This window comes from Schistocerca gregaria, chromosome 4 (assembly GCF_023897955.1).
Source record: "Schistocerca gregaria isolate iqSchGreg1 chromosome 4, iqSchGreg1.2, whole genome shotgun sequence".
In the NCBI taxonomy this organism is placed as follows: domain Eukaryota; kingdom Metazoa; phylum Arthropoda; class Insecta; order Orthoptera; family Acrididae; genus Schistocerca; species Schistocerca gregaria.
The window spans coordinates 116,562,691-116,590,512 of record NC_064923.1 but is presented as its reverse complement, the minus strand read 5'-3'; the positions used below and the strand labels follow the sequence as shown (position 1 = coordinate 116,590,512).

The following is a 27,822-nucleotide window of genomic DNA, read 5'->3' as shown; positions in this document are numbered from 1 at the left end:
TGTCTCAATATGTTCTATCAGCTGATTACTTCTTTTGGTCAACCTGTGTCATAAAGTGACTTATGTAATATAAATGATACTACAGATTTTGCCCTTTCATTACTACTAATGGTATAGTAGTTTAATATGTAATCAGTAAACTCGAATGACTTTGCACCCTTGTTCTTTCGTTTTGTGTTGTTGCAGCATTTTTTGTGGTTTTAAATAAGTAATTGTTCTAGTTCCCAATCCATATCACTTGAAGCTTGACATTCAGTATGGCAATTTTGGACAAAAACGAAAAAAACTGTGAATTACTGAATCATTAATTTTCTTATCTGCTTCTCTCTAATTTTGTGGGGACTGTCAAGCATGAAAGATGTCCTACCTACAATTGCCAATTGAGTAGTGGTAACGTTGTGTTGTCAAAAGTAGACATATTGAGAACTGTGGCGGTAGCTCAGTTACAAGGTTTATAATTTAAACGGCAACCAGCCACAAATATGCTTTACAAAAGTTTTATTTAAAACAAAAGTTTTGGATTTATTACAAATTATAATTTTATTTATAATACCGAACACAATTGTAGGTTTGGTATCTATACTTAATTTTAACACTTTAATAACAAAAAGGAAAAAAGTATGTTTGACTGTGTTATTGTGCTTTATAAAGTGTTGTTTGTCTAATGTCCATGTCCAATGCTGGTTACATTCAGTGTACAAATATATCATCTGTTTGCAGTGTAACACATAATAGATCTGATTGAATAGTTTACACATCTAAACCTTTCTGTGTTTGTGTACAGTCTGCTGTTTGTTTGCAGTATTTTGGCCATTCAGGAGAATGCCATATTAGAATTTATTGTACAACATTTTACTTCTGTTTTTGACCATTAAATTAATTTCATTGCTCTGGCAAAGATATATTTTGCTGTAGCCATGCACCCTTACAGCATCTGTAACTTAACATCTTTACTACACTTACACTTTTGAAACTATCATTTTTGTTGTTCATGTTAAATTGGACCACATTTTGTAACTGTGTACTGGCATAAAACATAGAATGGCGGTGTCCTGAAGCAGTTTACAGATGATTGAACAGCACTCACATACTGCACATGCAAAGATGTGTTATAGATGGATTTGTAATAAATCCGAAACTGGCAATGGTTTGTTTTAAGTAAGCCTTTGTAAACCTTACTCGGGGCTAGTTGTTTAAATGATAGACTATGTTTAACAAGTAGTAAGTCTAATGGTGGGGGTACCTCCTTTTGGACTTTAAACACCTTTGTATCCATTAGCATTTCCTCTATTCCCAAAGTAACAGTTTAGTGCAATGACTTGGTCCTCAAAGCCTCGTTCGTTGTAATGGAAAGTACTTTGTGAATGTGATATGGATGTTAGATAGAAGTACCTATAAGAGGTGCATCAGTATGCTTTACTACTCTATGCAGATGCCATCCGGCAGGCATTTTTTTAAACTTCTACAAAGCCCTTGACATCTTGGAGGCATAAAATAATGAGAACTTTATAATTTCAGTGAAACTTCAATTTTACATTCTCTGATTTTACATTTTTCACAGTTCTACACCATAAATTCCTAGCCACTGTGAAAACCCCATAAGATTAATGCTCAAAATTCCCTGATTCTGTATTTCTTCTTAGTAAGTTGCCCCCCACCCCAACCCCACCCGCAGTGTCAGGGGCTAGAATAAATCCATGGCCCTTCCATTCCTTTCCCTCACATTATTTTGCCTTTTGACCTCCACTTTCCTAATTTTACCAAAGTGCGGCCTGTTTGGGGAAGGATGCCTTCCTGTGATGCACTACCTCTCCACTGTGCACTGTTACCTTTTGCACCTCCCAATCAAGTGGATCTACCTCTGCACCTGAAATCCAGCGTGGTAGCCAGTCCGTTGTGGTGGGGTTCTCATGTACCCTCTTGGTGGTAGCCCCCCTGACAGTACAGGGATTGCATTGCATTGCTGAAGCCTGAACTGTGACCTCACTGTGTCAGCCGAGGAGTAGGTGCCTGGCCACTTTCGGGTACCGGGACTCCAGGAAATGGCTACTGTGCCAGGTGGCTTTTGCCTTGGCACAGTGGCACCAAAGAGGAGAGCCACCCCCTGTAGTGGACACCGACCAAGCAACTGCAGATTCCTTTCTTCCCCTCTCACCTTGTTGTGCTTTTAGTCCGCCTTGTATAAGGTTTGTGCCTGGTTTCTCTCTTTCCTTTTACCTATGTGGTACAACTGCTGTCACGCCCTTTTAAACTCTCTGGCTGAATTATATAGTTTGAGCAGCCTAGTCCCCATTGTTTTAGCTTTTTACCTTTTGACATATTTCTCTCAAGATAAGGAGGGACTGATGACCCCGTTATGTAGTCCCTTAAACACATAACCATCATTGTTAATCTAGTAATGTGTACCTAGATTCTAAGTTCTTACTCAATGTCTTGCTTGACTTCGTCCTGTTTTCTTCCTATTGATGTTTGATATGACTTAACTAGTTATACTGGAATACTCTCTTTCAAATTCTGAAGGTGGCAGGGGTAAAATACAGGGAGCGAAAGGCTATTTACAACTTGTACAGAAACCAGATGGCAGTTGTAAGAGTCGAGGGACATGAAAGGGAAGCAGTGGTTGGGAAGGGAGTGAGACAGGGTTGTAGCCTATCCCCGATTTTGTTCAATCTGTAAACGAAACAAAAGAAAAATTTGGAGTAGGTATTAAAATCCGTGGAGAAGAAATAAAAACTTTGAGGTTTGCCGATGATACCGTAATTCTGTCAGAGACAGCAAAGGACTTGGAAGAGCAGTTGAACGGAATGGATAGTGTCTTGAAAGGAGGATATAAGATGAACATCAACAAAAGCAAAACGAGGATAATGGACTGTAGTCGAATTAAGTCGGGTGCTGCTGAGGGAATTAGATTAGGAAATGAGACACTTAAAGTAGTAAAGGAGTTTTGCTATTTGGGGAGCAAAATAACTAGTGATGGTCGAAGTAGAGAGGATATACAATGTAGACTGGCAATGGCAAGGAAAGCGTTTCTGAAGAAGAGAAATTTGTTAACATTGAGTATAGATTTAAGTGTCAGGAAGTCATTTCTGAAAGTATTTGTATGGAGTGTAGCCATGTATGGAAGTGAAATAATGGGCGATAAATAGTTTGGACAAGAAGAGAATAGAAGCTTTTGAAATGTGGTGCTACAGAAGAATGCTGAAGAATAGATGGGTAGATCACATAACTAATGAGGAAGTATTGAATAGGATTGGGGAAAAGAGGAGTTTGTGGCACAACTTGACAAGAAGAAGGGACCGGTTGGCAGGACATGTTCTGAGGCATCAAGGGATCACCAATTTAGTATTGGAGGGCAGCGTAGAGGGTAAAAATTGTAGAGGGAGACCAAGAAATGACTACACTAAGCAGATTCAGAAGGATGTGGGTTGCAGTGGGTACTAGGAGATGAAGAAGCTTGCACAGGATAGAGTAGCATGGAGAGCTGCATCAAACCAGTCTCAGGACTGAAGACCACAACAACAACAACTAGTTATAAGTGGCACAAAAGACATATGGTTCACACCATGGGTCATAGTGGAGTGTCCATTGTGGACAGGATAAATGTGAGGGAGGAAATGCTGACGTAATCCACGACTGGTGTCGCCAGTGCAACGTGCACAATTTAGTTCCACCATGCAATTATGATACAACTACTGCTAGGTTGAAGTGGTAATGGAAAAACAAGACAGTCATCATATAGTGTTCCAAACCGAGCCCATATGTGACGAAGGGTCCAAGCCGTCACCTTTTCTTGTGCCTCTTATAACTCAGTCTCATCTCTTCGTAGGTATTTCTGATGTACTGTATTCAGCAACTATACCAATTGTCGATCTTTTAAATTCAAACATTGAGTCTCGAACAACATGCTCAGTCTGAATTGAGGAAACATTGCCCATTTCTGACTAGTGAACTCGTATTGGGTGGCAACGTGTTAAGTCATCCAATAGCCAGCACAGCCAACACACCACACTAACACACATAAAATTAGCTCGCCTACTGGATGAGTGGAGAGGGGGAATGGCCCTTCAGCGATGGGAGTGTAAGTAGGGGGTGAAAGCATTTTGTGAAATACTGAAAATATACTTTTCGTGTAAATGATGTGCTATAACAGAGATGTCATATGGGAGCAGAACAAGAGTTTTGCAATAGCCCATTTTAAACCCTTTTGTGTTCAAATCTAATGTAATACAGTTTCAAGAACTACATACACTACTCATTTATATACTTTGCACAGCACACACAACACACTTTAGATTGTAAAGATTGGCAGCTGTGATAGAGGGTTTGAAGCGAAACTGTAGCTCTTGAGCTTTCTTTAAAATTTACATTTTACACAGTGTACAGAAATTCACTGAGCTGACTCCTCGTCAGCTTGTAATGTCTATTGGGGAAGTAAACTCAGTTATTCATGTGTCTATTTCTGTCATCGAGCCTAAAGTAACACTTTAAAGGCGGTGAGCATATGCAGTGCAATTCATAAGAAAAGTGTTAACCAGCAACATTAATGGTGACAAAGTATGTCATTAAGCATATGTCCACATTTATGCATGTGGTTTAACCACTTTGCTGTGATGTTTTTGGTTTAATTCAACGTGTCCATCAATTTTTGCTTTTTTCTTGGCGTGCGCAAAGGGGATGCTCAAAAATGCTTGTTTTGAATGTATTTAGTGTACATAAAGTTCGGGGACACTTTCAATTATTTATTGCACAAGAACTAAACATTGTGCAGATGTCATACATATTGCATTTCGAAGAGAAACTCTGAAAGTCTTTTTTAACGAACATTTGATACGCGAACCATGAGTGACCCGGCAGACGTCACTAACGGTAATCGAATTCTTGCCACACTCATCACAGAATGGCATCGTCGATGGTGGCAGTCATTTCCCTTATTCTCTCCCGGAACTCTGCTGCATGAAGCGGTAGAGGTGTTACATACACCATATCTTTAATGTGTCCTCACAGAAAAAAGTCACACGGAGTGAGTTCTGGTGATTGGGGAGGCCATTTCATGAAACAGCTGTCCCTTCCTGTAACTTGTCTTTGTCCACGTCATTGAGCTTCTGCACTAGCTCAGGGTTTCTCTTCAAAGTGACATATGTATGATATCTGTACAATTTTGGTTCTTGTGCAATAAGTAATTGGAAGTGTTCCTGCACTTATGTGCACCTTGTATAATTTGAGGTCATAGCATGCCTGAAAACGACTAGTTTACCTTGTATCCAGATACCAGTTTCAATTTTTTTGATGAGTTTTTACTTAAACAGTTGTACATCTATGATTTTTTAAGAACTGATAAAACTCATTAATAGAAATTATCGTATAAATATTGTATTGTACATGTAATTTGGTTCAGTTAGACAGATTTTATACAAAGTATTGGAGAGGATTGCGATTTTTAATCGTATATGGCAGTTAAATGTGTTTTTGTTCATTTTTTGGGGGTGGGGGGAGGGGGGGAAGGGAGTTAACATTTTTCTCAATTTTGCGTTTTTAAAGCCTGGACCACATAAAAATGTAAAATAGGGGTTTCACTGTAGTTGTATTATAGGCATAATCCCATTTTTCCTGAGGAAGAGCTTTCAGTTCTCCAAGCCAAGTATGTTTGCATTTGTCTCTCCTAATGTTCTGTATGTGTCTTTTGGTAGTACTGGAATTTTGCCTTCTGAAGATAAGTGCTGACCAGACATTATCTTATTTTTTGTACTTTCGAAATGGGTAACAAAGAAAAATATTCAGTATGGAGCTGTATCCAGACAAAGATAGTCTATCTCCACATGATAGCATACATACAAGAGTTGAGAGAAACACTCTTTCAAATTGCAAAGATTCCTTCATGCAGTGTGTAACATTTTCTCCCTCTTGCTTAGTAAAAGAGCCCCAGTTCTGAAATCATCTGTAATTTACTTTTGTGAAATATGTGTTTTTGTATGTCTCTATCAGATAGTAAAGTATGTAAAATACATGAAGGCCATTCTGAAGTTCGAGAATGGTCAAGTTCTTCTATTAGGATGAGTGATATGACCTCTTTTTGATGATTTACACTGGTTATCAGTTAAATAGTTGAAATAATAATGTTATTTCATCTCTGTAGATATTGCGTGCAAGCAATTGAAGTTGATTTTGTCATTCCTTCTGTGGCCATAGTGTTCCATTCATTCAACAAATTCAGATTTGAAAGAAATTCTTTTGTATCAGTATTCAGTCTGGGTAGTGAATGGCAACCATTTATCAAGTAGCTTTTTAATGTTTGGAAAATGATTGAACATGTGCTTGAACATCCTGTATTACTTGTGGTGTTGCACAGGTGGATGTGTCTAGGTCTTAATGCCGTGTGCGCGTGCGCGTGGGAGTGCGCGTGGGCGTGCGCGTGGGCGTGCGCTTTTGAGAACGCATGTTCCCTAGCTCGAGAAAGAGTTCCTGCCACAAACTTTTGTGTGTGCCTGTTGACAACTCAATGCTTCTGCTTTTTGATAAGAGGTCTCCTTTATTCCTAAAGTATTTATGTTTTATAAGAACTTTCCTACTATAATTCTGATTCAGTTAACTCTTTAGTACAATCTTTCAGACGTTGAGAAATATAATTTACTCTGTCAGCACAGCAAAATTCAAAAAATAAACATAACAAAGTTATTTTTTTATTTCAGTTTTATGACAGTAGCTTTAGATTGATGGTTTTTTACCCTAAATGTTGACATTGTTTGACTCTGTTCATACACAGTTTGATTCATGTGCAATTACATGTTTACTTACACTACTGGCTTGTGGAGAACTTGGTTGCATATTTCATTAAGTACTCGTACCTTACTTTTAACTGTAAACATTCAATTCAGTAGTAGAGAAACTGATTTTATTGTATACCTTTTGTAGGAGCTATGATAGTCAGAAGCTTGTTTAGAACTAATAATGGTTTTCATCTGTAGATCTGAATCGATAGTAATAATATTGCATGGCTTTTACTTCTATCAATTTATAACAGTTTTCAGCAAATATGTGTTGTATGAAAATTAATGAATTAGTATTAACATTTTATGTTTGATAATTTGAATGAAAAGTAACTACTTTCATTACTCTTTTTCTGTGCAATCATAACTGCTTCGCTCTATTGTTTCTTCCATGTTCTAGGACAATTACATTATTATTGCATTTCAGGATGAATATTTTAAGTGTGTTCTGTGCCAATATTAAATATGAGTACAGTACTTTTTTTGGAAAATCCTTTTTTCGTTAGCACCAATCTGTTTCTTAAATTTGCCTTGCATTGTGTGTTCTCGTTCTCACTCCCTGAGTAGGTGAACTTGCTTCACTTCTTTAACTGCATCTTTCAATGTTTCGTAAGTTACTATTCAGACTCTGTTGTTCTGTCACACTTACTTTGCCAAAATATATTGTCAACCTAAATTATGTAACCCACTAAATAGGTTGTCCACTACATTCACAGTTTCTTTGTAGTTGAAGTTTTCATTCACAGCCTCCATTGATTTGTTTGAAAACCAGGTTAAATAGCAGTAACAATAAACTGAAAGCCCATGTACATGTGTGTACTTTTCTGACCTGTTATTTACAAGCAAGAACTGCCGAGAAGGTCGTATTGCGAACCTCAAGACACTTCCTTTAGATTTTGGATATTAGTTCTTACACAACTTCAATGATTTTAGTAACTGTGGGTTTATCGCAGTGACTCTTGCTGATTTCTTTCTGCTTCAGTCATTCTGTGCTATGTTAACCCATGGCTACATTAGTGATTCCTTCCATATAAACCCCCTTATCTTCTGTTAAATGGTCTTCTTTGTCAAAGCAGTTTTCATCATAATCCTACCATTTCCTATCTTCTGCAAAAACAGTGCACACATAACACCCCCCTCCCCAAAACACACACACACACACACACACACACACACACACACACACACGTGTGCTTGCTGACACTTATATGTTCTAAATTTTTTGTGAGCCTTTTCTATGGAGTTAGATCTGGTTTTTTTTGCGCGGTATAGGTGGTGCTTTCTCTGTTTCTAATTGTTTTTTTTTCATTATTATGTCCCACTTCCATTTTTTTAACACTCAAAATATTAATGAAGAATGTTACAGAGTAGACTTTTTTGTCCAGGCCAATGAATTAAACAAAGAAATTCCTCTGTTTCACAGTTTTAATTAGTTTCTTAGAATATTATTGTCTTTTTATTCTCACTTTTTCTCTGTGTTTTTAAATTTCAGTTTTCTGTTCATCACTACAAGTCTGTGATCTGAATCGTTGTTCATGCCTGGATAGGCAGTGCAGTACCATAAATTTTTGTTTAACTATGATTTAGTTACATTTTCACGTTTGTCGTGGTCTTTTCCATGTATCCCTTCTTCTCTTGTAATCTTAGAAGCATTCGCTGCAGTCAGCTGCAATTTTTCATATCATTCCTGAAACGTTTCTGCTGTGTTGTTTCTTCAGCCCACACCATATTCTTCAGTAATTGTGCAGTTTTTTTCCTCCCCTGCTGCTGTGGTGCTCAAATCACCCAAAACTATTCCATTTTCACCCCCCTAAATGTACATATTTTATCAAGTCCTGAGTGTCATCATCTACTTCCTCTCTACTTTACACCACCACCACCACCACCACCACATCAGCTTTTGATATGGAAGTGTAAATCTGTAAAATGGTAGTTGGCTTAATTTCAATTTTGTGAATAATTATTCTTCCATTGAATTGCTCTCTGTTACCCATCTTCCTAATTGTAACAATACTAGTACCTTTTACACCATTTGCTCATACTTTGTTTTTTACTGTGTTGTCATTCTGTTTATTTAACTCAACTAACCACTCTCAAAAAAGTTTTCTGTGGTGTTGATCCATAGCCATACTATATTATTTGGAAGAACAAACCACCATTTGACTGTGCATTACAGTTTTTATCTTCTGTACTATCTAGAGTCCGACTTTCATACCATTATCAAGTAAACTGTCAAAAGTTCTTAGACCATTAACACATCATACTTGTTAAGGAAGTCCAACAAAGCAGTTAAACAAGACTAACAGATGCCTTAAAGATCAAATGGTGGTTTATTCTTTCGCAAAAATCCCCCCCCCCCCCCCCCCTTCCACACACACACACACACACACACACACACACACACACACACACACACACACACACACACACACACACACACACAAAGACACAGAGGCATCAGTTAGCAGTAGCATTAAAAATTGCATTTTTTATAATGTTTCACAAAAAAAGTATATGTTTATTGTGTTGTGGCAGGACCTAACAAACATGCGACCAAGCCCTGTTGCTGGACGACCTGGCTTTGGAACACCTTATTCATCTCCTGCACGGAGTGCAACAGCTACAGCACCATCTGCAAATGACACTGAAGTTGCTGTTACAAAAATCAGTGCTATGTTTCCAACTGTCAGTGAAACACACATTCGGGCATTGCTTATCAAGTAAGTTATTATTTGTACGTTTTTACTTCACTAGAACACAGATGTATGTGTACTTTCCTGTACTTCATAAGAGTGTGGTATAACCTTCAAACTCAAATATATTCAGTGAAAGGACAATGTGAAACTTTGTAGATAGTGCAGCAAAACAGTCTCAGTCTTATCAAAAGAGAGGAAGGGCAAAGTGTTGAACTCACATATAAGTGGGGAGATTTTACAGTGAAATATAAAGTCATCAAATACTCTCAGGAAACAGCATATTCACTGTCAAAGAAAGGCACTTTGTGACACAGCTACTTAAGTGATTAGAAAAGATGAAACCACGAAATTTGGTGGCTTTGGAAGTATTTTATTGAAGAAGTGAAATCTTATGCCATAAGGTACATTTGCATCAAATCAAGTGATTTGCTGAGTATTTCTGAAAACACTCAAATATCCTCATAATATTAAACAATTGTGGAGGGAATGAGACCAAGCCCAATAAGGATGAACAAAAATTACAGCTTCTCTTAAGCACCTGATACTTAGCCAAAATTCTGTTTTCAACAATGTATAGGGATTATGTATTAAAGATGGTGGACATATTGGAGAAGGAGAATCAGTATGTGACACTTGGACCTCCTACCACCACCACCACCACCACCACAACAACAACAACAACATCCTTTTTCACTCTTCCGGAGACACATGATTTATCCACTCACTCCGTCAGAGAGATGTGTGGTCCAAACAGTATTCCTGCAGGAATTCAGCACATCTCCTGAAGATGCTGAATAGAAAAATTGTTGAAACGGTGTATGAATACAGACTCTCCTGAGTGTACTACTGATGAGAATCTTTGTTGAAACATTGTGACAGAATACCATTTTGAAAGATGCCAAAAGAATTTTGGGAAAATGGTTCTTTTATTTGAGAGTACAATGGAAGTAGTGGTGCCTTTTTCCTTGTGAAGGATGTGTTTGTTGTTCCAATCTTGGGTGGTGCATAATGATTTAGGAATAGTTACAGGAATGGTTGGAGAATTAAGAGGCATGTGTGGATATAGCATAGGAGATTATTTGCAGGATGGATTTGGAGAGTAGTCCCTGTCTGTGAGGGCCTTAGAAAAACTTTCAGCACACTGCCCAAAGGGGTTGCTTGTCACTACATTTGAGTTGTGCCTTCCACAGCTTGCCAGAGACTTTGTGTGGAAGGGGTGGCAGCTATTAGAGTTGAAGGTAGTGTTTGGCTGGTAGGCTTGATATGGACAGAGATCTTTTAGGGAGCCAGCAGAGCGGGGGGGTCCAGCATCCAGGAAAATAGTACAGCCGGCTGAGGAGGATAATGAGCAATTGGTAAGAAAAGTTCGTGTTAAAACGGGGGGGTGGGGGTGGGGGGGGATGATGAAGTGTCTAGGCTCTGGGTCCAGATCATGAACATATTGTCATTGTACCTGAACCATGTAAAGTGTGTAGGAATAGCTAGGAAGGCTTCATCTAGATAGTCATAAACATGTTGGCATATGAGATTGTCATATGAGTCCCTATGGTTAGTGATTAGTTTGTATAGTTTTCCCTCAAAAGAGTTTAGTTGTGGATAAGGATTTAGTTGATTGTCCGTCTCCATAGTCAAGTGATCTGTGTAGGTGGCTGCCATGCAGAGAGCTCACATTTGATTCCTGGTATTGCCAGGGATTTTTTCCTTGTTGAGAGGATTGATATGGGAACCACTGAGACTCGTGATGCCAATTTAGGAGCTGCTTGACCAAGTAGTAGTGGCTCCATGTAGCTTCCCACACAACGGCTGGGAGAGTGGTGTGCTGACCACATGCCCCTCCACACTGCATCCAGGTGATGCCATTGGCTGATTTATGCCACAGCATTCTGCCAGGCTCTACAGGCTCATCTGTGGACAGAACAGTTGGGATTATATGCATATATTATATATGTATTTGGTCAGGCGTAATAAGTTAGTGGGTTTGGAGTCCCCAGTTGATGAGAGTTTGAGGAGTATAGGGAAGTGGCGTCAGGGTGGTAATGAGGTGAGGATGCTAAGAGGCAGTGAGGGATATGATTTGTGGCCTTGGTACAGCAGGTTAGGTTTCAGGCAGTGGGTTGGGGATGTTCCTCAAAAGGAGCTGAGATTCCTTCTGTGGAAGCACAGTAACCAGCCAGAAGATGAGGCTATGTTGAAGGAGTGGAGTTAATGAAAGGTAACTAGGGATGGTTGGGTGATATTGTTGGTAGTTAGCCCAAAAGTAACACATAGTCTGAAAGCTCAGCAAAGTTTTTGGTCTCAATTATGTGCCTGTAGATCATTCAATGCATCAGCTACATGATGAATGATCACCTTTGCGGCTTCCTTTGTTATGTTACGTAGACATATGTTACGTAGACATCACATTTTGTCACTTAAAATTTCAGATGGCACAGTAATAAACAATATAGAGGAAACTTATGGTAGGCCAAAACTGTATGCTGGACCTGATCTCGGACCTGGGACCTTTGCCCCTTTGCCTTTTGCAGGCAGGTGCTCTAAAAACTGAGCTCTCACAGCTTTACTTCCACCAGTACCTCATCTCATATCTTCCAAACTAGAAACATAGAGGAAACTGCACAAGCTTTTCAAAATTTATGTGTATAAACAAATGCTGGATTTTTTCTCTTTGTGTAATTCAAGAGATTAATCAGAAATCCAGATAGATCATAAGCAAGTGCTATTCAGAAGTACTGCACCAATTGACAGTCCAGAATGGAATAACAAAAAAATAAAAAAAAAGGATAGATTGCTACTCACCATATAGAGGAGACATTGAGTTACAGATGGGCAGAACGAAATGACTGCTATACAGTTTTGCTTTCGGCCAAAAGGCTTTCTTCTGAAGTAGAGAACACATTCACACGAACACTGCCTGGCTGCTGTGGTCACAGCTGTGTATACACAATGGGCAGAGACTGGTCATATATGTGATGAGTTGTGCTCATGTGAATGTGTGTGTTTTTTCTAATTCAGAAGAAGCTGAAATGTATAGCAGTCATTTTGTCTGCAACTCAACGTCTCTATATGGTGACCAGCAATCTGTCATTCTCATAATATTGTTGTTATTCTGGAGTAACACTAGATAAGATATTTAAAGCTATTGGAAGTGTGCAGGAAGGATGTAATGGTATTTCAATACAAATAATTGAAACCGAAAGAACAGCAATACAAAAGTAATTTTAAAAATTATTTACAGAATGTCTTTCTCTGCAGACAATTCCTCGAAACTGGAACAATGCTCCATTTGTTTTATTGTACAAGAAAGGTGAAAAAAAAACACTGTTTCTAGCAGCCTCTTCTTCACAATGCATGAGATAGTCACTAAATGTATTCCCAGTCACATAGAAACAAACATGGGTTTAATAAAGCAAAATAACTAAGCTGCCTTTAGGAGTGGATATAGTGCAACAAATCTCTTTCTGTTCATGGATGAAATTATAGAACTAAGTTATTTTCATGAATTACCATCTTGTTTGTGATTCATAGTTTCTGGAAAAAGCTTTCCACCAAATGCAACCAATTTGTACTGTCATTTTGCGGGAAACAAGACAATGATTCAATCTGATAATATACTGAAGAAGTGCTTCCAAGTGTTCTTCTGCAGCAAGATATCCAGGAGAGCTTCTGTGAAGATGGAAAAGCAAGAGGGAAGCACTGACATAATTGACGCTGTTTCGTACATAATGTGCATGAAGTAGAATTTCTTTAACTAACTGGCAGGAAGTATGAAACCTCACAATCAAGTGTATGTGTAATTGTAAATTCTGTCTAAAACCATGTGTTTTTTACTGTCAGATTGGCACACTACTCTCATCATGTTTATTGATTAATGGAAAAAATACAGAGGGGCATTGCAGCTTGTTTCATAAACATCATGATTAAAGTATAATGAGAACAACTATAAAAGCTATACTCAAAGGAATTTACTTTGTAACGCTACATTGTGGCCTAACCAAACATTTTTCTTTAACACAAGATAAATGTATATAAATAATGTAAATTTAATATTATTGTTGTTCTAATTTTAACTTTTAAAAGGTTCAAAAGTTTAGAAAAAAGATATCACTTCTAGGCTATTAATAACACTAAATGTGATTTCTGAAGTTTCACAGTATGACTGAATAAAATAAATTTCCACATGTAATCACATTCCTGCTTCCCTTTTTTCTGAGCATTATACTACGGAGTTGAGAGAAGCTAGAGGAGATGTACCTCTGGGGACAATAAACAGAAAAGAGCAAACTTGTCTAATAATAGTTTGATTTAATAGTGCATTACTCACAGATCACATCTGCAAACAGGTGTCATCAATATTGTTTCTAGTGTAAGTCTAATTTATCTACAACAGTAGTTAACTAATTTTCTACTAGTTTTCACTTTAGATACATTCAGGAAGCCATTAACAAAACAATTGCATGACGAAAACCTTAGAATTGTCTCAAGGGAGGAAATATTTAGCTGTACATTTTTCTAAAGAGAATCTGGTTAAGTAATGGATCATCTTGACATAGTACAGTACACTGCGTATTGGGGAAGAGGTGTTTGCAAGCCAAGAGGCTGTCTCAATGATTATGTTGTTATGAAATGTAGATATTTTTATGCATTTAATTTTTTGTGTGTTCATAATGTGTATATGAACTGAACTGCAACCAAAAATTCTTTGTCACAGTGTTGGTGGCCATCATTATGATACTTAATGAGTGTGTATTTATTTCAGGTGCTTTAATGTTTCTTTGAGCATAACATTGCAATCCAAAATGAGTATGAAAGCATTTCCACAGGTACCATCATCGCGAGGCAGTAGTAATGAGTGCCCTCCAGGTGGAGAAGTACCCACTGTCAACACCAGGCCCAGGGACAATTGCCTCTCCACCTGTGGCAGGCCGGCTCTTGGGCCTGGGTCTCGGCCCACCATATGATAGTCCCCGGCTGGCGACTCGTCCACCACATTCCTCCCCAAAGATGAAATTGAGGTTCTCCATGGATGTGTTATTTAAAGCCAGTCTCTGATGTCATGCTGAAAGCTAGCATTTTATTTGTTCCAGGAACATTTTACCACCTGCATCCAACCTGTAGATGAGAGTACCCAGTACAGCTGCATGTAGGAGGTATGGCAAGGTTTCTCCCATTTTTTTATTTTTATTTTTTTAAATTTCTTGTTATGCTTGTTAACTTGTGGTGAGTGTAATTACAAATATTTTGACATAACATGCTGAATTTTCTTAAAAAAAATTAAATATTTTCCATACCACAGATATATCATTCGTACATTTGTTAAATATATTGCAGTCACAGATGCCTGTGAAAGATTTGATCAAGAATCTAAACATACACATATGTTAAGGAAACTTCAAAATAAAAAAGCAATGCTCTGTGATACATATAAATTGCATTGTACATACAGGATGTACTTTATGAGAAAACTTGCCATACTGATTAATTTATGTATATGTAGTATTTTAGCATTTTTGTTAGAATAATTTTAGTGTATATTATTATTTCCCTTGTAGTATTCATATAATATTGATTAAGTAGCACCCACTTTTGATTTATGATATATTTTTATTTGGTTTTTCACTTTATTTGAACAGGGTTTTTTAAGAAGAAATGATCCTGAGTACCTCCTTAGGTTAGTATGTATTGAATGGATGTATATTTGATTTGTAGAGTGTTGTGTAGAGAGAGAATCTGAAGTTAATTGTATAATGATTGTTGGAAATTATTGTATTGAAATATTTTCATTATAGGATGTGAACTGTTTTCTTCATTAGTTTGTGGCATGATGAAATGTGCATGACGTGCATTACAGAGTAAGCTATATATTGTGTACCAGTATCTGATAATTTTCTTGGGTACTGGGTAACGTGTTGATCATCAGGAGTGAATTACTCTGATTGCTAGTGCTAGTAAAAACTCATGTCCAACAATAATGTGAATGAACAGAGTGATAGCCATGAACACAAGATAATTTTATAAAAACTGTGTGTAGCTGTGTAATTCTCATAAACATTTCATGAGAAATTGAGCTATTAAGGGGGAAAAAACTAGTTTCAGAAGCAAGTCTGTGAGTATCATGTAATTTATTTTTAAAGAATGTTCTGTATCTCTTCGTGTATGGTCTGTTCACAACTGTCCATTGTCACTGCACTGCAGTTCTTTGCATACAGACATAAAGTTAAAATTTATTTCCGTATTTTTATCTCCTTTTGCATGTGGTCGTGTGTTGAAAATTTCATACCTCATGTTCATCTACAGGTTCATACAGAATACCATTTATATTAATGGATTTTGTCAAAACAGGCGGAATATCAATAGGAAGTTGTTTTTATGCTTAATTACAAAATATTTTTGTCTTACAGTAATTTACAACTTCTGTCAATCAGTAATTGTCTCATATAGTTAAAATTGTCAAGAGCTTACAATTCTTTCAGTATTAACATACATTTATTTATGAGACATTATTTTAATTGTGTTTTGAATAAGTCCCTGTTAAAGGTTTTCCATTACCTTTTCTTTTGTTCACAGTCTGCAGTAGCTGAACTTATTTCTTTGTTGAAGTTTTACATTTTGCAATACTTAAATATCTTTTGTTATCTCACTCATTATATAGGTGCAAAGAGTACACAATGGGAAGTTTATTTTGAAGAGGAAAAAATTCATGTTTCTTGTGACACAGGCTGCATGTTGGCCTAACAGCTCTTTTTTTTAAATCATCAGTTCTCTATTCAGACACCCATTAGCAACCCAACCAGATAGATCTATTTGATCTTGAAAATCAGATAATTATCCTAGACTGTGCCATTTTTATCATGTCATTGTGTAGGGTTGAATAATCGGTTTACAAACCTTGTCATTTCTAATAAAACACTCGAGCTTTTGATAGCTGTCTCTGCCATCGTCATCAGGAGTTGGAATCACTGACTGCCATGGCTGGCACACTGTTTTACTTACATAGATGTGATAGTAGTGCCTAGAACCTTCCAGGGAGGGCCAGAGTGGTGTGTATGCAGAAGACAAGTTCTGCAGCTCCTAGTGGCTCCATCTTGCCTGATTGATGTCACATGGAGCAGGTGGCTGACACCACATTTGAAACTGCCGCTCCTGCATCCCTACAAGTGTCAAGTCTTCATCTTTACTTTCACTTAATGTGGAAAGCTCACTTGCTGTTCGTTCTAGTTTTGGTTGCTTATGTGTTAACAGAATCCCAATATTATGGTGTTTGAGCCAAAACTCTCTCTCTCTCTCTCTCTCTCTCTCTCTCTCTCGCAAAGTATCTCTTATGTTGGAGACGGTCCAGAACACCAGTCTCAGTCTGTGTCTCTTCAGCAAGCATATCATATCTTGCTAGTAGTTGGTCCACAGTATGGAAGGAATGCAGCTGACTTGGCCTCTTCCTATTCACGAGACATCTTAAATCAGTGGCACTTGAAAGCTTTAGTGATTCCTCTCTTGCTGTAACCATTTTCTCTGAACATGTGCTTCAAATGCTGGATGATTGTCATCAGAAATAATCTTTGCCCTTTGTACTAACTTATTCAGTACCGTTTTCTTGTGTACAGAGTGGTGAAAGCTGTTGACTTTTAAGTACCGGTGAGTGTACATAGATTTCCTGTACACTGAATGAGCAATCTGGCCTTCTGCTCAACTAAAACATCCAACAGCAGAAGCTTGACATTCCTATCCAATCAACATTAATATTTAGATGGACACTGTTCATGTGGTCAATGAACTGCTGCAGTGTATTTTCACCATGAGGCCATACCAAGAAGGTGTTATCAATGTACTGTAGGAAGCAACATGGACGCAACCCCACACCCGAGTTCAGAGCTTGCTGCTCAAAGTGCTCCATGAAAAAGTTTGTTACAGCCAGAAACAGTGGGGATCTCATGGCTGTGCCACTTGTCATCTCATAATATTCATTGTGATACAGAAAGTACATTGTCATTAACGCAAGGCGCAACAGGTGGAAACTTTTGGGTCAAATCAGCCAGCAGGTCTTGTACCAGCACTCCCGTAAAAAGTGACACACACTCTTCTAACCATTATTTCATTTTGACCTATCTTTATTTTCCTGAGAGTTTCAACAAATGACGGCAACTTAGCAATGTGATGTTTTCAGTGTCCCAATTTGGATGCTATAACCCTGCCAAAATTTTTTGCCAATTTGTAGATGTGTGAACCGATCTCACTAACAACAGATCTCAAAGGAACATTTACCATGTGTGTCTTCATCAATCTATAAATCCAGGGAGGTCTGGCGGCACATGGAATTAATTTCTTCGTCACATCTTCTGGCATACTGGATTCCATTATTAACTTTCGTATCTTTCTGAGGATTGTCTGTGTTGGATCACATCTAAACTCCCAATATGTATCATCTAAGCTCCTAATACGTATCATCTCCTTATAAATGCAGCATCTTCAAGTGGTAGTCTCCGGTATTCAGGGCCACCCTGGCATTTCCTTTATTGGCTGTCAAGATTCCGGATGCTGTCATTGCATCTGTGTAAGTGGAACACCGTGCCAGCCCTGGCAGTCAGTGATTTCAGCTCCTGATGATGATGGCAGAGATAGCTATTGAAATCTTGAGTGTTTTAATTGAAGTGATGCAGCTTACAAACTGAGAAAATTTTATTGAAGCATGTCACCGCGAAAGACTCGAAGGACCCATAATATAGGATGTTTCAAAAACATTCGCCCAGTTTCACAAGACTAACTCTTCTATATGAATGAAGATATAAACTTCTTGCAAATTTTTAACTTACACACAGGAGTACAAAGTTGTTATGGAAACACACAAAACACGAAACATTCTCGTGCCTAATATAGTATAGAAAACCGTATACATTCAAAACAGCTTCCAGAGGACTCAGAATGGGTAAATTCAGGACCTGTATGGTTTTCAAAGGAATCTGACATCACTCTTCCTGATTAATAACGGCATGTTTGGTGATGGGTAGTGATCACGTCTAGTAATGATGATGATGGTGGTGTATAGTGATCATGTCTCACAAAGGCTCAGTAATATTGAGATTTGGTGGCTGATAGCCAGGGGAGTGGCCTCTCATCTCAGAACACAACATCACCGATCACCATTGGGGAACCAATGTTGTACCATGGGATGGACATGATTGGTCAAAATGGGCACATAGACCTTGACAGTTATGCAACCTTGCAGAGTAACCATGGGGGGCACTGGAATACCATAACATGGCAGCCCAAATCATCACCGAACTTCCTCCATGTTTCCCTCTTGGGACGTAAACACATCCAGAAACTGGAAACAGTGTGAAACAAGACTCATTCAACCAAATGGCATTCTTCTGTTGCTCTTTTGTCCATGTTCTTAATGATTTGAAAAATCACAGTCATTCCTGTTTTCAATAAGTATCATCGAACAGATGCACAAAACTAAATGTTGATTTGTTGTGCAATTTTGGAACATATTTTATTCTTGCATGTTACAATATTTCTGTAGAAAATCTCCTTTAGTAATGAACATGGGTTTCAAAACTGTGATCTTGTGAAACCGAGAATGCTGTTCATGTCGACGAGATGCAAGAAGTAGTATCTCTCTCTCTCTCTCTCTCTCTCTCTCTCTCTCTCTCTCTCCCCCTCCCTCCCTCCCTCCACCCCCTCCACCCCCCCCCCCCCCACACACACACATATTGTTTAGCTGATTCTGACTCTCCATGACCTTATGATCTATAGCTTACAAATTTCTCCTGTCCTGTACTATTTCCTGTAGATTTTCCATACTACAATCCATTACTTTTTTGATGCCATCAGTCCACTCATCCTAGCCCTCCTTTTTCCTGTTTGTATACTTTTGATCTCCCCCAGTGTTAAGGGTCTGTTTCATCGAATCATGTCTTCTCATAATGTGCCCAAAGTAGGTTAGTTTTGTTTCGGTATTGGACCTTCTAAAGAGCAGTCAGGTTTTATTTGCTGTAATATTGACCTATTTGTTCTCTTTGCAGGCCATGGCACTCAGAATTCCCTCCAACACACAATTCAGAGGAGTCTGTTCTACATTGTTCAGCCTTTCTTAACGGTCCAGGTCTCACGTCTGTGCATCACAACTTGAAAGTCCATAGCCGTTGCTACACAAATATTTATTGTTAAACTATATCTGTGCTCCTTAAGAGTATCAAACTTGGATCATGTCTTTTTACCAAGTAACAAGAACGTGTTGATTTCATTGCTGCAGTCATAATCAGCAGGAATCTGGGACTCAAGATAACTGAACATAAAAACTGCCTCCATTGTTCCCACCTACATGCCGTTGAGTACTGTATAGTGCCATCAAAAAAAAAATTTTTCCCCCAAAGTTAATTGAACCTGACATTTGTTTGGTGATCCGAATTCACTCCTGGAAGGCATTCAATATAGTAATGCTGCTGCCTAATGAACAAAATACAAGCTTAAGAATATCAAATCAGCTGTGTGAGGGGAGTGAAGAGTTTCTAGCAAACAGAACACAGCTTGTCATTCTCCATGAAGAGAAAGCTTTAGACTTAAAATTAACTTTGAGCATACCCTAAGCGAGGGCATTGCAGGACCATTACCTGTCTTAGTATATATAAATGACATAGCGGGTAGCTTTGGAAATTCCCTGAGGCTTTTTACAGACGGTGCTGTTCTATACGTCGCAATGCTAGAAAATCATAACAAAATGCAGGAAGACCTGTAGAGAATTAACAATTGGTGCAGTGAGTCTGGAACCTCAAAATAAACAATTGTAATGTACACCAATGGAAAAACATTGCAACACCAAAAAATAATTAATGTAGAGTAATGAAATTATAGGTATATCTTTGTCTTGGTGACATATTTAAGTGATTAACATTACAAAATCTCAGGTTAATGTAATCTTGAGATAAGCCATTGCAAATGTTAAATGCTTGTACATTAATAACTGTTGTAACTGCCGGAATGTCTAATGCAGGCATGCAAATGTGCATGCATTGTGTTGTGCAGTTGCCGGATGTCAGTTCAAGGGATGGAGTTCCATGCATGTTGTACATGGTTGATCAATACAGGGATGGTTCATAATGGTCATGGATGACGCTGGAGTTGTCATCTGATGATATCCCCTATGTGCTTGATTGGAGACAGATCTGGTGATAGAGCAGGCCAAGGTCTGTGTAGGGCATATTGTGTTACAACAGTGATCTGTGGGCAAGCATTGTCTGTTGGAAAATACCCTCAGGAATGCTGTTCGTGAATGGTAACACAACAGGTTGAATCACCAGTTTGACCTACAGATTCGCAGTCAGAGTGCATGAGATAACTGTGAGTGTGCTGCTCCTGTCATACGAAATCGCACCATAGACCATAACTCTAGGAGTAGGTCCAGTGTGTGTAGCATGCTGACAGCTTGGTTGCAGGCTCTCAACTGGATTCCTTGTAACCAACACACAGCCATCACTGGTGCTGTGGTAGGACAAGTTTTCATCAGAAAACGCAACTGACCTCCACCTTATCCTCCAGAGTGTATGAGATAACTGTGAGTGTGCTGCTCCTGTCATACGAAATCGCACCATAGACCATAACTCTAGGAGTAGGTCCAGTGTGTGTAGCATGCTGACAGCTTGGTTGCAGGCTCTCAACTGGATTCCTTGTAACCAACACACAGCCATCACTGGTGCTGTGGTAGAACGAGTTTCCATCAGAAAACGCAACTGACCTCCACCTTATCCTCCAGTGAACTCTTCCTTGACACCACTGAAATCTCAAATGGTGGCAGCTTGGGGTCAGTTGAATGCACACCTCAAGGCTTGTGTTGCTCGGAGCTGTCCTTGAAGTAACCAATTTGTAACAGTTTGTTGTGTCACCTTGGTGTCGCCTACTGCTCAAATTGCTGCCGCATATTCAGTATGAAATGTGAGAGCCATACACTGAATATGAAGGTCTTCCCTCTCGGTAATGCCACGTGGCTATCCCCAGCTGGGTCATCTTTCAATCATACATTATCATGAGCACTTCTGCCAGCAATTGTGTACAGTGACTACAATTCTGCCAACTATTTCTGTAGTATCACTGAAGGAACATCCAGCTTCTCGTAGCCCTAGTATGTGGCCTGATTCAATCTCAGTGAGTTCTTGATAATGGCATCTTTGTTGCCTTAAAGGCATTCTTGACTAACATCAGCTCACCATGTCCAGTCGCAAAGGTAAATATCACTCACAACCATTACAGTATTTAATGCACAAATCTGATTTGCATCCTCATAGGGCGAAAGCAGTAAATAGTCTTTTAGAATATTAATGTCTTTGTAAAGTGTATATGTTCATGCAATGTTTGTTGTATTAACAGTTCAGTAAAGGCATTTAGTGTGGGCTGTAACAAATTAAAAGTATTGTATTTCACTATTAATGGTTTCTTTAAAAGAAATTTAGATACTGTATTTTGCTCTTATGATGCTATCTGTTGAATGTGTGTGGTTCATGGCTATCAGTTTGGCAGTAGTGGTTACTCAGCATGTGTAATGCAGGGTTAGTACATGTCAAAATAGGTAGTCAGCTGGGCGTTACAACTTGGCAATATACATGTTATGTCCTTCTCCCTGTTCACTGTTTTCTTTCTCTTTTTTTCTCAATTCGTGATAGAATTTGCATTAACAGGTACCTGAAGAGTGTATTTCCAAAAGCAGAGGAAACAGTGTTGCTTGATATTTTAAGCAACTCGGAAAACAATGTACAGAAGGCATCAGAGAAACTTCTTGCTATGGGGTTTGAAAAAAGGGACACACCACCTCCACGCCTTACACTCCGCCAGAAAGAGGATGAACAGAAGGCAGCTGAACCACAAGCTGCCACCCCAACACCACCTCCACGCATGAAGAGTATTGAAGAGAAACAAAAAAGTAAGCTCTTTCAAATTGCATCAGGAGTTTAATTATTGCATTTTGAAATTCAGATTTGTGTTGAGAGCATGTGTAAATAGCAGATTGTTGTTTCTTATTTGTCCAAAATGTGTCGTAAAAGTTGGGGCATTTGATATGTATAAGGGGTATTCAGAAAGTTTCCATTTGAGGGCATTGCTGCAGCGTATATACAGCCTAGTGTGACTCTGATGAGGGTATAGAAGCACTGACATGTAGGCAAGCGATTAGTGTGGTATTTGTGTCTTCCTGATGTGTAGGCCGTAAATGAGGAAACATGAACTGTGGTTACATTATTACCAAATATGTACAAGTATGACCAATATTTTGTTACACATTTTTGACTGTCGACTGGTAGACATCCATCGGAGAATGAAAAATGTGTATGGGGCAGCATTCCGTCAAAACCCATCGTTGTGGAAACGTGCCAAGTTCCATGCTGCAAGTGATTCAGCACAAGACATCAGTCAATCTGAGACAGAGTCTCTATTGAGACACTCAAATGGGAGACACTTGAGCACCCATCCTATAGTCTTGATGCCTCCCCTTTCGAATATCACGCCTTCAGTCCCTTAAAAATGGCCTCAAATGGTTGGATGATTCCTGTCAGGCGAGATGTGGAGCAGGCAGTTACAGACTTCTTCAAACGGCAGAACACGGTGTTTTATAAAAACAGGTATCTTCAATCTGGCGCCTTGGAGAGATTGATTATCTCAGTGCTCACAGCAATCTTACCTGATAGGCATACCGATTCTAGAATGTATGGCCTCACAGTGATCGTGCCTCATAAGCATACCGAATATATGCCATTAAGTACTAACAGATTGTGTGTGTGTGTGTGTGTGTGTGTGTGTGTGTGTGTGTTGTCCTGAGGTGGAGTAATAGTGTCAGATAATAACTTTAATAACCAGTGATACACAATTTTACATATTATGAAATAAATTATTAACAAATAAGAATAATCTTTACTGAAAAGATAGAGATATTGTACCATGCAGCTATTTTTTCTTTTTCATGTACAGTGAAGGGACGGCTGCAAGAACAGTATCAGTCTGTACCAGAGCGTGTTATTACAATAGCACTGGACAGTGTAGATTATGATGAGGAACGAGCTGCACATATTCTGCAAATAATGGTGCAGGAAGATGAACAAAAACCTGTTGAACAAAAACTTCCTCTGTAAGTATATATATACATAGTTTTCTCATAGTGTACCTTTCATATCAGATTGTTAGGAAATAATCCTCCATGAGCAGGGGTGGCTGTAGGTATTACGGTGTCCTAAAGAGGTCCTGTATTTCCCAGCACTTTTCACGAAGAAAGACACTCTTCCAGTGATCTGTTATTAGAAAGCAATACTGCAAGTATACATATTTCCTGGGCAGTTTATGCTGCATAGTATTGTGCATCAGTTAATTAAGTTAAGAGATATAACCTTGTCTGTGGTTGAGGGCTACGTGTATAGAATTAGTTCAATCTAAATGTCAATTGATATCTGATTTAATTACCTTTTATGCTGCCTTCTTTTCGGACTGTGTGTCTATAGACATACTTCAAATATTTCTCCGTCTTATATGCACATTGTTTTCATTTTGTACATGTCACTTCTCTTTTTGCTTTGGTAATCAGAATAAATGAATTGTGCCACTATTGCTAAAAGTATTGTAATGACAAAATGCTCAAACTGATTTTCAGAATTTGCAAAGCTCAGTACGATTAAGTATTCTTCGCAGTTGGTTCACAATGGGTAACCATGAAGTTTTAATTACCACATCAAGAAATGAAGTTAGATCTTAACATTTCATATCTGCAGTCACAGTACACTTTGTAAAATCCTTGTGCCACCATAAAACACCACACTACTAGGGAGCTAAAAGAAAATGGCAGACCCCCTTGATGAAGTAGAGTCTAAGTGGAATGGAATGTTCCATATTGTTGTGGCCCTGGAACAACATGCTGCAGTACTATGGCGTGGGAATTTTGGTGTGTACTAGGGCTGCAGACATGTGCATCAAATTAAACAAATATTTTAGGTAATAACTTTATTTGTTGAGGCAGTAATTAAAACTTTATGATTTCGTCCAAATAATTATCATTGGTAGTAGCTTAACTTTTTATGTATAAAATGCATGTCTGACCATCAGCTGCTTTTTTTTTGTTTAAAACTCAAATATCAACCGGTTTGTCACAGACCATCTTGTCAGATTAGGGTTAAAACAGTTTAAGCCACAGCATCACATCTGTCATTACTTAAAAAATGGTCATGTCTCATATGTAGAGCATGTCATGAATTCCAGTGTCAGTATACCACACACAACTTTTTAAGGTAAACTGGAATTCATGGCATGTTCTACATATGAAACGTAACCATTTTTTAAATGGTGACAGATGTGATGCTGCGGCTTAAGCTGATTTAACTCTAATCTGTAAAGATGATCTGTGACTGAAACTGGTTGATATTTGGGTTTTAAATAATAAAGCAGCTGATGGTCAAACATGCATTTTATACAGACTTGACAGTTGCTAATAGCCACCTTCCAAAAATTCCTTAGATTATTAAATGATAATGTTGGCAATATGGCTCAATTATATCCATTAGTGTGAAAATATAATTATTGGTAGCTTGTTAATGGTAAATTAGTGACAGAATTGTGTGAGCTACTTGCTTATACATATTTATATGACTGGTATATACATCACATGGATAGCCTGAATGGCAGGATGGTGGTATATTCATTACTGCAAAGATTTTGTTTGTATGTAGTGGATTGTACTTTTGAAGAAAGGTTGTTAGACACATACGCATGATTGAAGATCTTTAGTGAACACAAACCTCTGGTGTAGGGATGCACATGAATTTTTTCAGACAGTGATGTTGTGAAACATAACTCACTCTCTTTGCCTCTGGAATCGAGAGGGCAATTGATAGTTGTGGCCAGGATGACACCATGTTTCTTGATTTCCAGCAAGCATTTGAAACAACTCCAAACTGTTGCCAAATAGAACTCAACAGATTGTTCTTGTTGTTGTGGTCTTCAGTCATGAGAATGGTTTGATGCAGCTCTCCATGCTATTCTATCCTGTGCAAGCTTTTTCATCTCCCAGTACCTACTGCAACCTACATCCTTCTGAATCTGCTTATTGTATTCATCTCTTAGTCTCCCTCTACAATTTTTACCCTCCACACTGCCCTCCAATGCTAAATTTGTGATTCCTTTGTTGCCTCAGAACATGTCCTACCAACCGGTCCCTTCTTCTTGTCAAGTTTTGCCACAAACTTCTCTTCTCCCCAATTCTGTTCAATACCTCCTCATTAATTCTGTGATCTACCCATCTAATCTTCAGCATTCTTCTGTAGCACCACATTTCAAAAGCTTCTATTCTCTTCTTGTCCAAACTATTTATCGCCCATTATTTCACTTCCATACATGGCTACACTCCATACAAATACTTTCAGAAACGACTTCCTGACACTTAAATCTATACTCGATGTTAACAAATTTCTCTTCTTCAGAAACGCTTTCCTTGCCATTACCAGTCTACATTTGATATCCTCTCTACTTCGACCATCATCAGTTATTTTGCTCCCCAAATAGCAAAACTCGTTTACTACTTCAAGTATCTCATTTCCTAATCTAATTCCCGCAGCATCACCCGCCCTAATTCGACTACATTCCATTATCCTCATTTTGCTTTTGTTGATGTTCATCTTATATCCTTCTTTCAAGACACTGTACATTCCGTTCAACTGCTCTTCCAAGTCCTTTGCTGTCTGTGACAAAATTGCAATGTCATCGGCGAACCTCAAAGTTTTTATTTCTTCTCCATGTATTTTAATTCGTACTCCGAATTTTTCTTTCGTATCCTTTACTGCTTGCTCAATATACAGATTGAATAACATTGGGGAGAGGCTACAACTCTGTCTCACTCCCTTCCCAACCACTGCTTCCCTTTCGTGTCCCTCGACTCTTATAACTGCCATCTGGTTTCTGTACAAATTGTAAATAGTCTTTCTCTCCCTGTATTTTACCCCTGTTACCTCCAGAATTTGAAAGAGAGTATTCCAGTCAACATTGTCAAAAGCCTTCTCTAAGTCTACAAATGCTAGAAACGTAGGTTTGCTATTCCTTAATCTATTTTCTAAGATGAATCGTAGGGTCAGTATTGCCTCACGTGTTCCAACATTTCTATGGAATCCAAACTGATCTTCTCAGAGGTCGGCTTCTACCAGTTTTTCCATTCGTCTGTAAAGAATTCTCTTTAGTATTTTGCGCTGTGACTTATTAAACTGATAGTTCGGTAATTTTCACATCTGTCAACACCTGCTTTCTTTGGGTTTGGAATTATTACATTTTTCTTGAAGTCTGAGGGTATTTCACCTGTATAATACATCTTGCTCACCAGATGGTAGAGTTTTGTCAGGACTGGCTCTCCCAAGCCCATCAGAAGTTGGAATGGAATGTTGTCTACTCCCAGGGCATTGTTTCTTTCTGTGCTCTGTCGAACTCTTCACGCTGTATCGTATCTCCCATTTCATCTTCATCTACATCCTCTTCCATTTCCATAATATTGTCCTCAAGAACATCACCCTTGTATAGACCCTCTACATATTCCTTCCACCTTTCTGCTTTTCCTTCTTTGCTTAGAACTGGGTTTCCATCTGAGCTCTTGATATTCATACAAGTGGCTCTCTTTTCTCTTTTTAATTTTCCTGTAGGCAGTATCTATCTTACCCCTAGTGAGATAAGCCTCTACATCCTTACTTTTGTCCTCTAGCTATCCCTGCTTAGCTATTTTGCACTTCCTGTCAATCTCATTTTTGAGACGTTTGTATTCCTTTCTGCCTGCTTCATTTACTGCGTTTTTATATTTTCTCCTTTCATCAATTAAATTCAATATTTCTTCTGTTACCCAAGGATTTCTACTAGCCCTCGTCTTTTTACCTACTTGATCCTCTGCTGCCTTCACTACTTCATCCCTCAGAGCTACCCATTCTTCTTCTACTGTATTTCTTTCCCCCATTCCTGTCAATTGTTCCCTTATGCTCTCCCTGAAACTCTGTACAACCTCTGTTTTAGTCAGTTTATCCAGGTCTCATCACCTTAAATTCCCACCTTTTTGCAGTTTCTTCAGTTTTAATCTACAGTTCATAACCAATAGATTGTGGGCAGAGTCCACATCTGCCCCTGGAAATATCTTAAAATTTAAAACCTGGTTCCTAAATCTCTGTCTTACCATTATATAATCTATCTGATTCTTGAACCAAGTGTTAGCTATGATTAAGTTATGCTCTGTGCAAAATTCTACCAGGCAGCTTCCTCTTTCATTTCTTTCCCCCCAATCCATATTCACCCACTATGTTTTCTTCTCTCCCTTTTCCTACTCTTGAATTCGTCACCCATGACTATTAAATTTTGGTCTCCCTTCACTACCTGAA

General features: G+C 38.4%; 1 protein-coding gene across 4 annotated transcripts in view; it reads left to right on the top strand.

The window, feature by feature from the left end:
• Positions 1 to 27,822, top strand: part of LOC126266741 (histone-lysine N-methyltransferase 2D) — a 129,536-nt gene that overhangs the window by 52,099 nt on the left and 49,615 nt on the right. For 2 of the 4 annotated variants that reach the window (XM_049971229.1, XM_049971228.1), the window contains 4 exons: positions 9,300 to 9,484; positions 14,281 to 14,472; positions 22,126 to 22,367; positions 23,408 to 23,564. In XM_049971229.1, the coding sequence (XP_049827186.1) occupies positions 9,300 to 9,484; positions 14,281 to 14,472; positions 22,126 to 22,367; positions 23,408 to 23,564 (776 nt within the window). The remainder of the gene's footprint in view (positions 1 to 9,299; positions 9,485 to 14,280; positions 14,473 to 22,125; positions 22,368 to 23,407; positions 23,565 to 27,822) is intronic. The other 2 variants (XM_049971231.1, XM_049971230.1) reach the window with 1 other exon arrangement.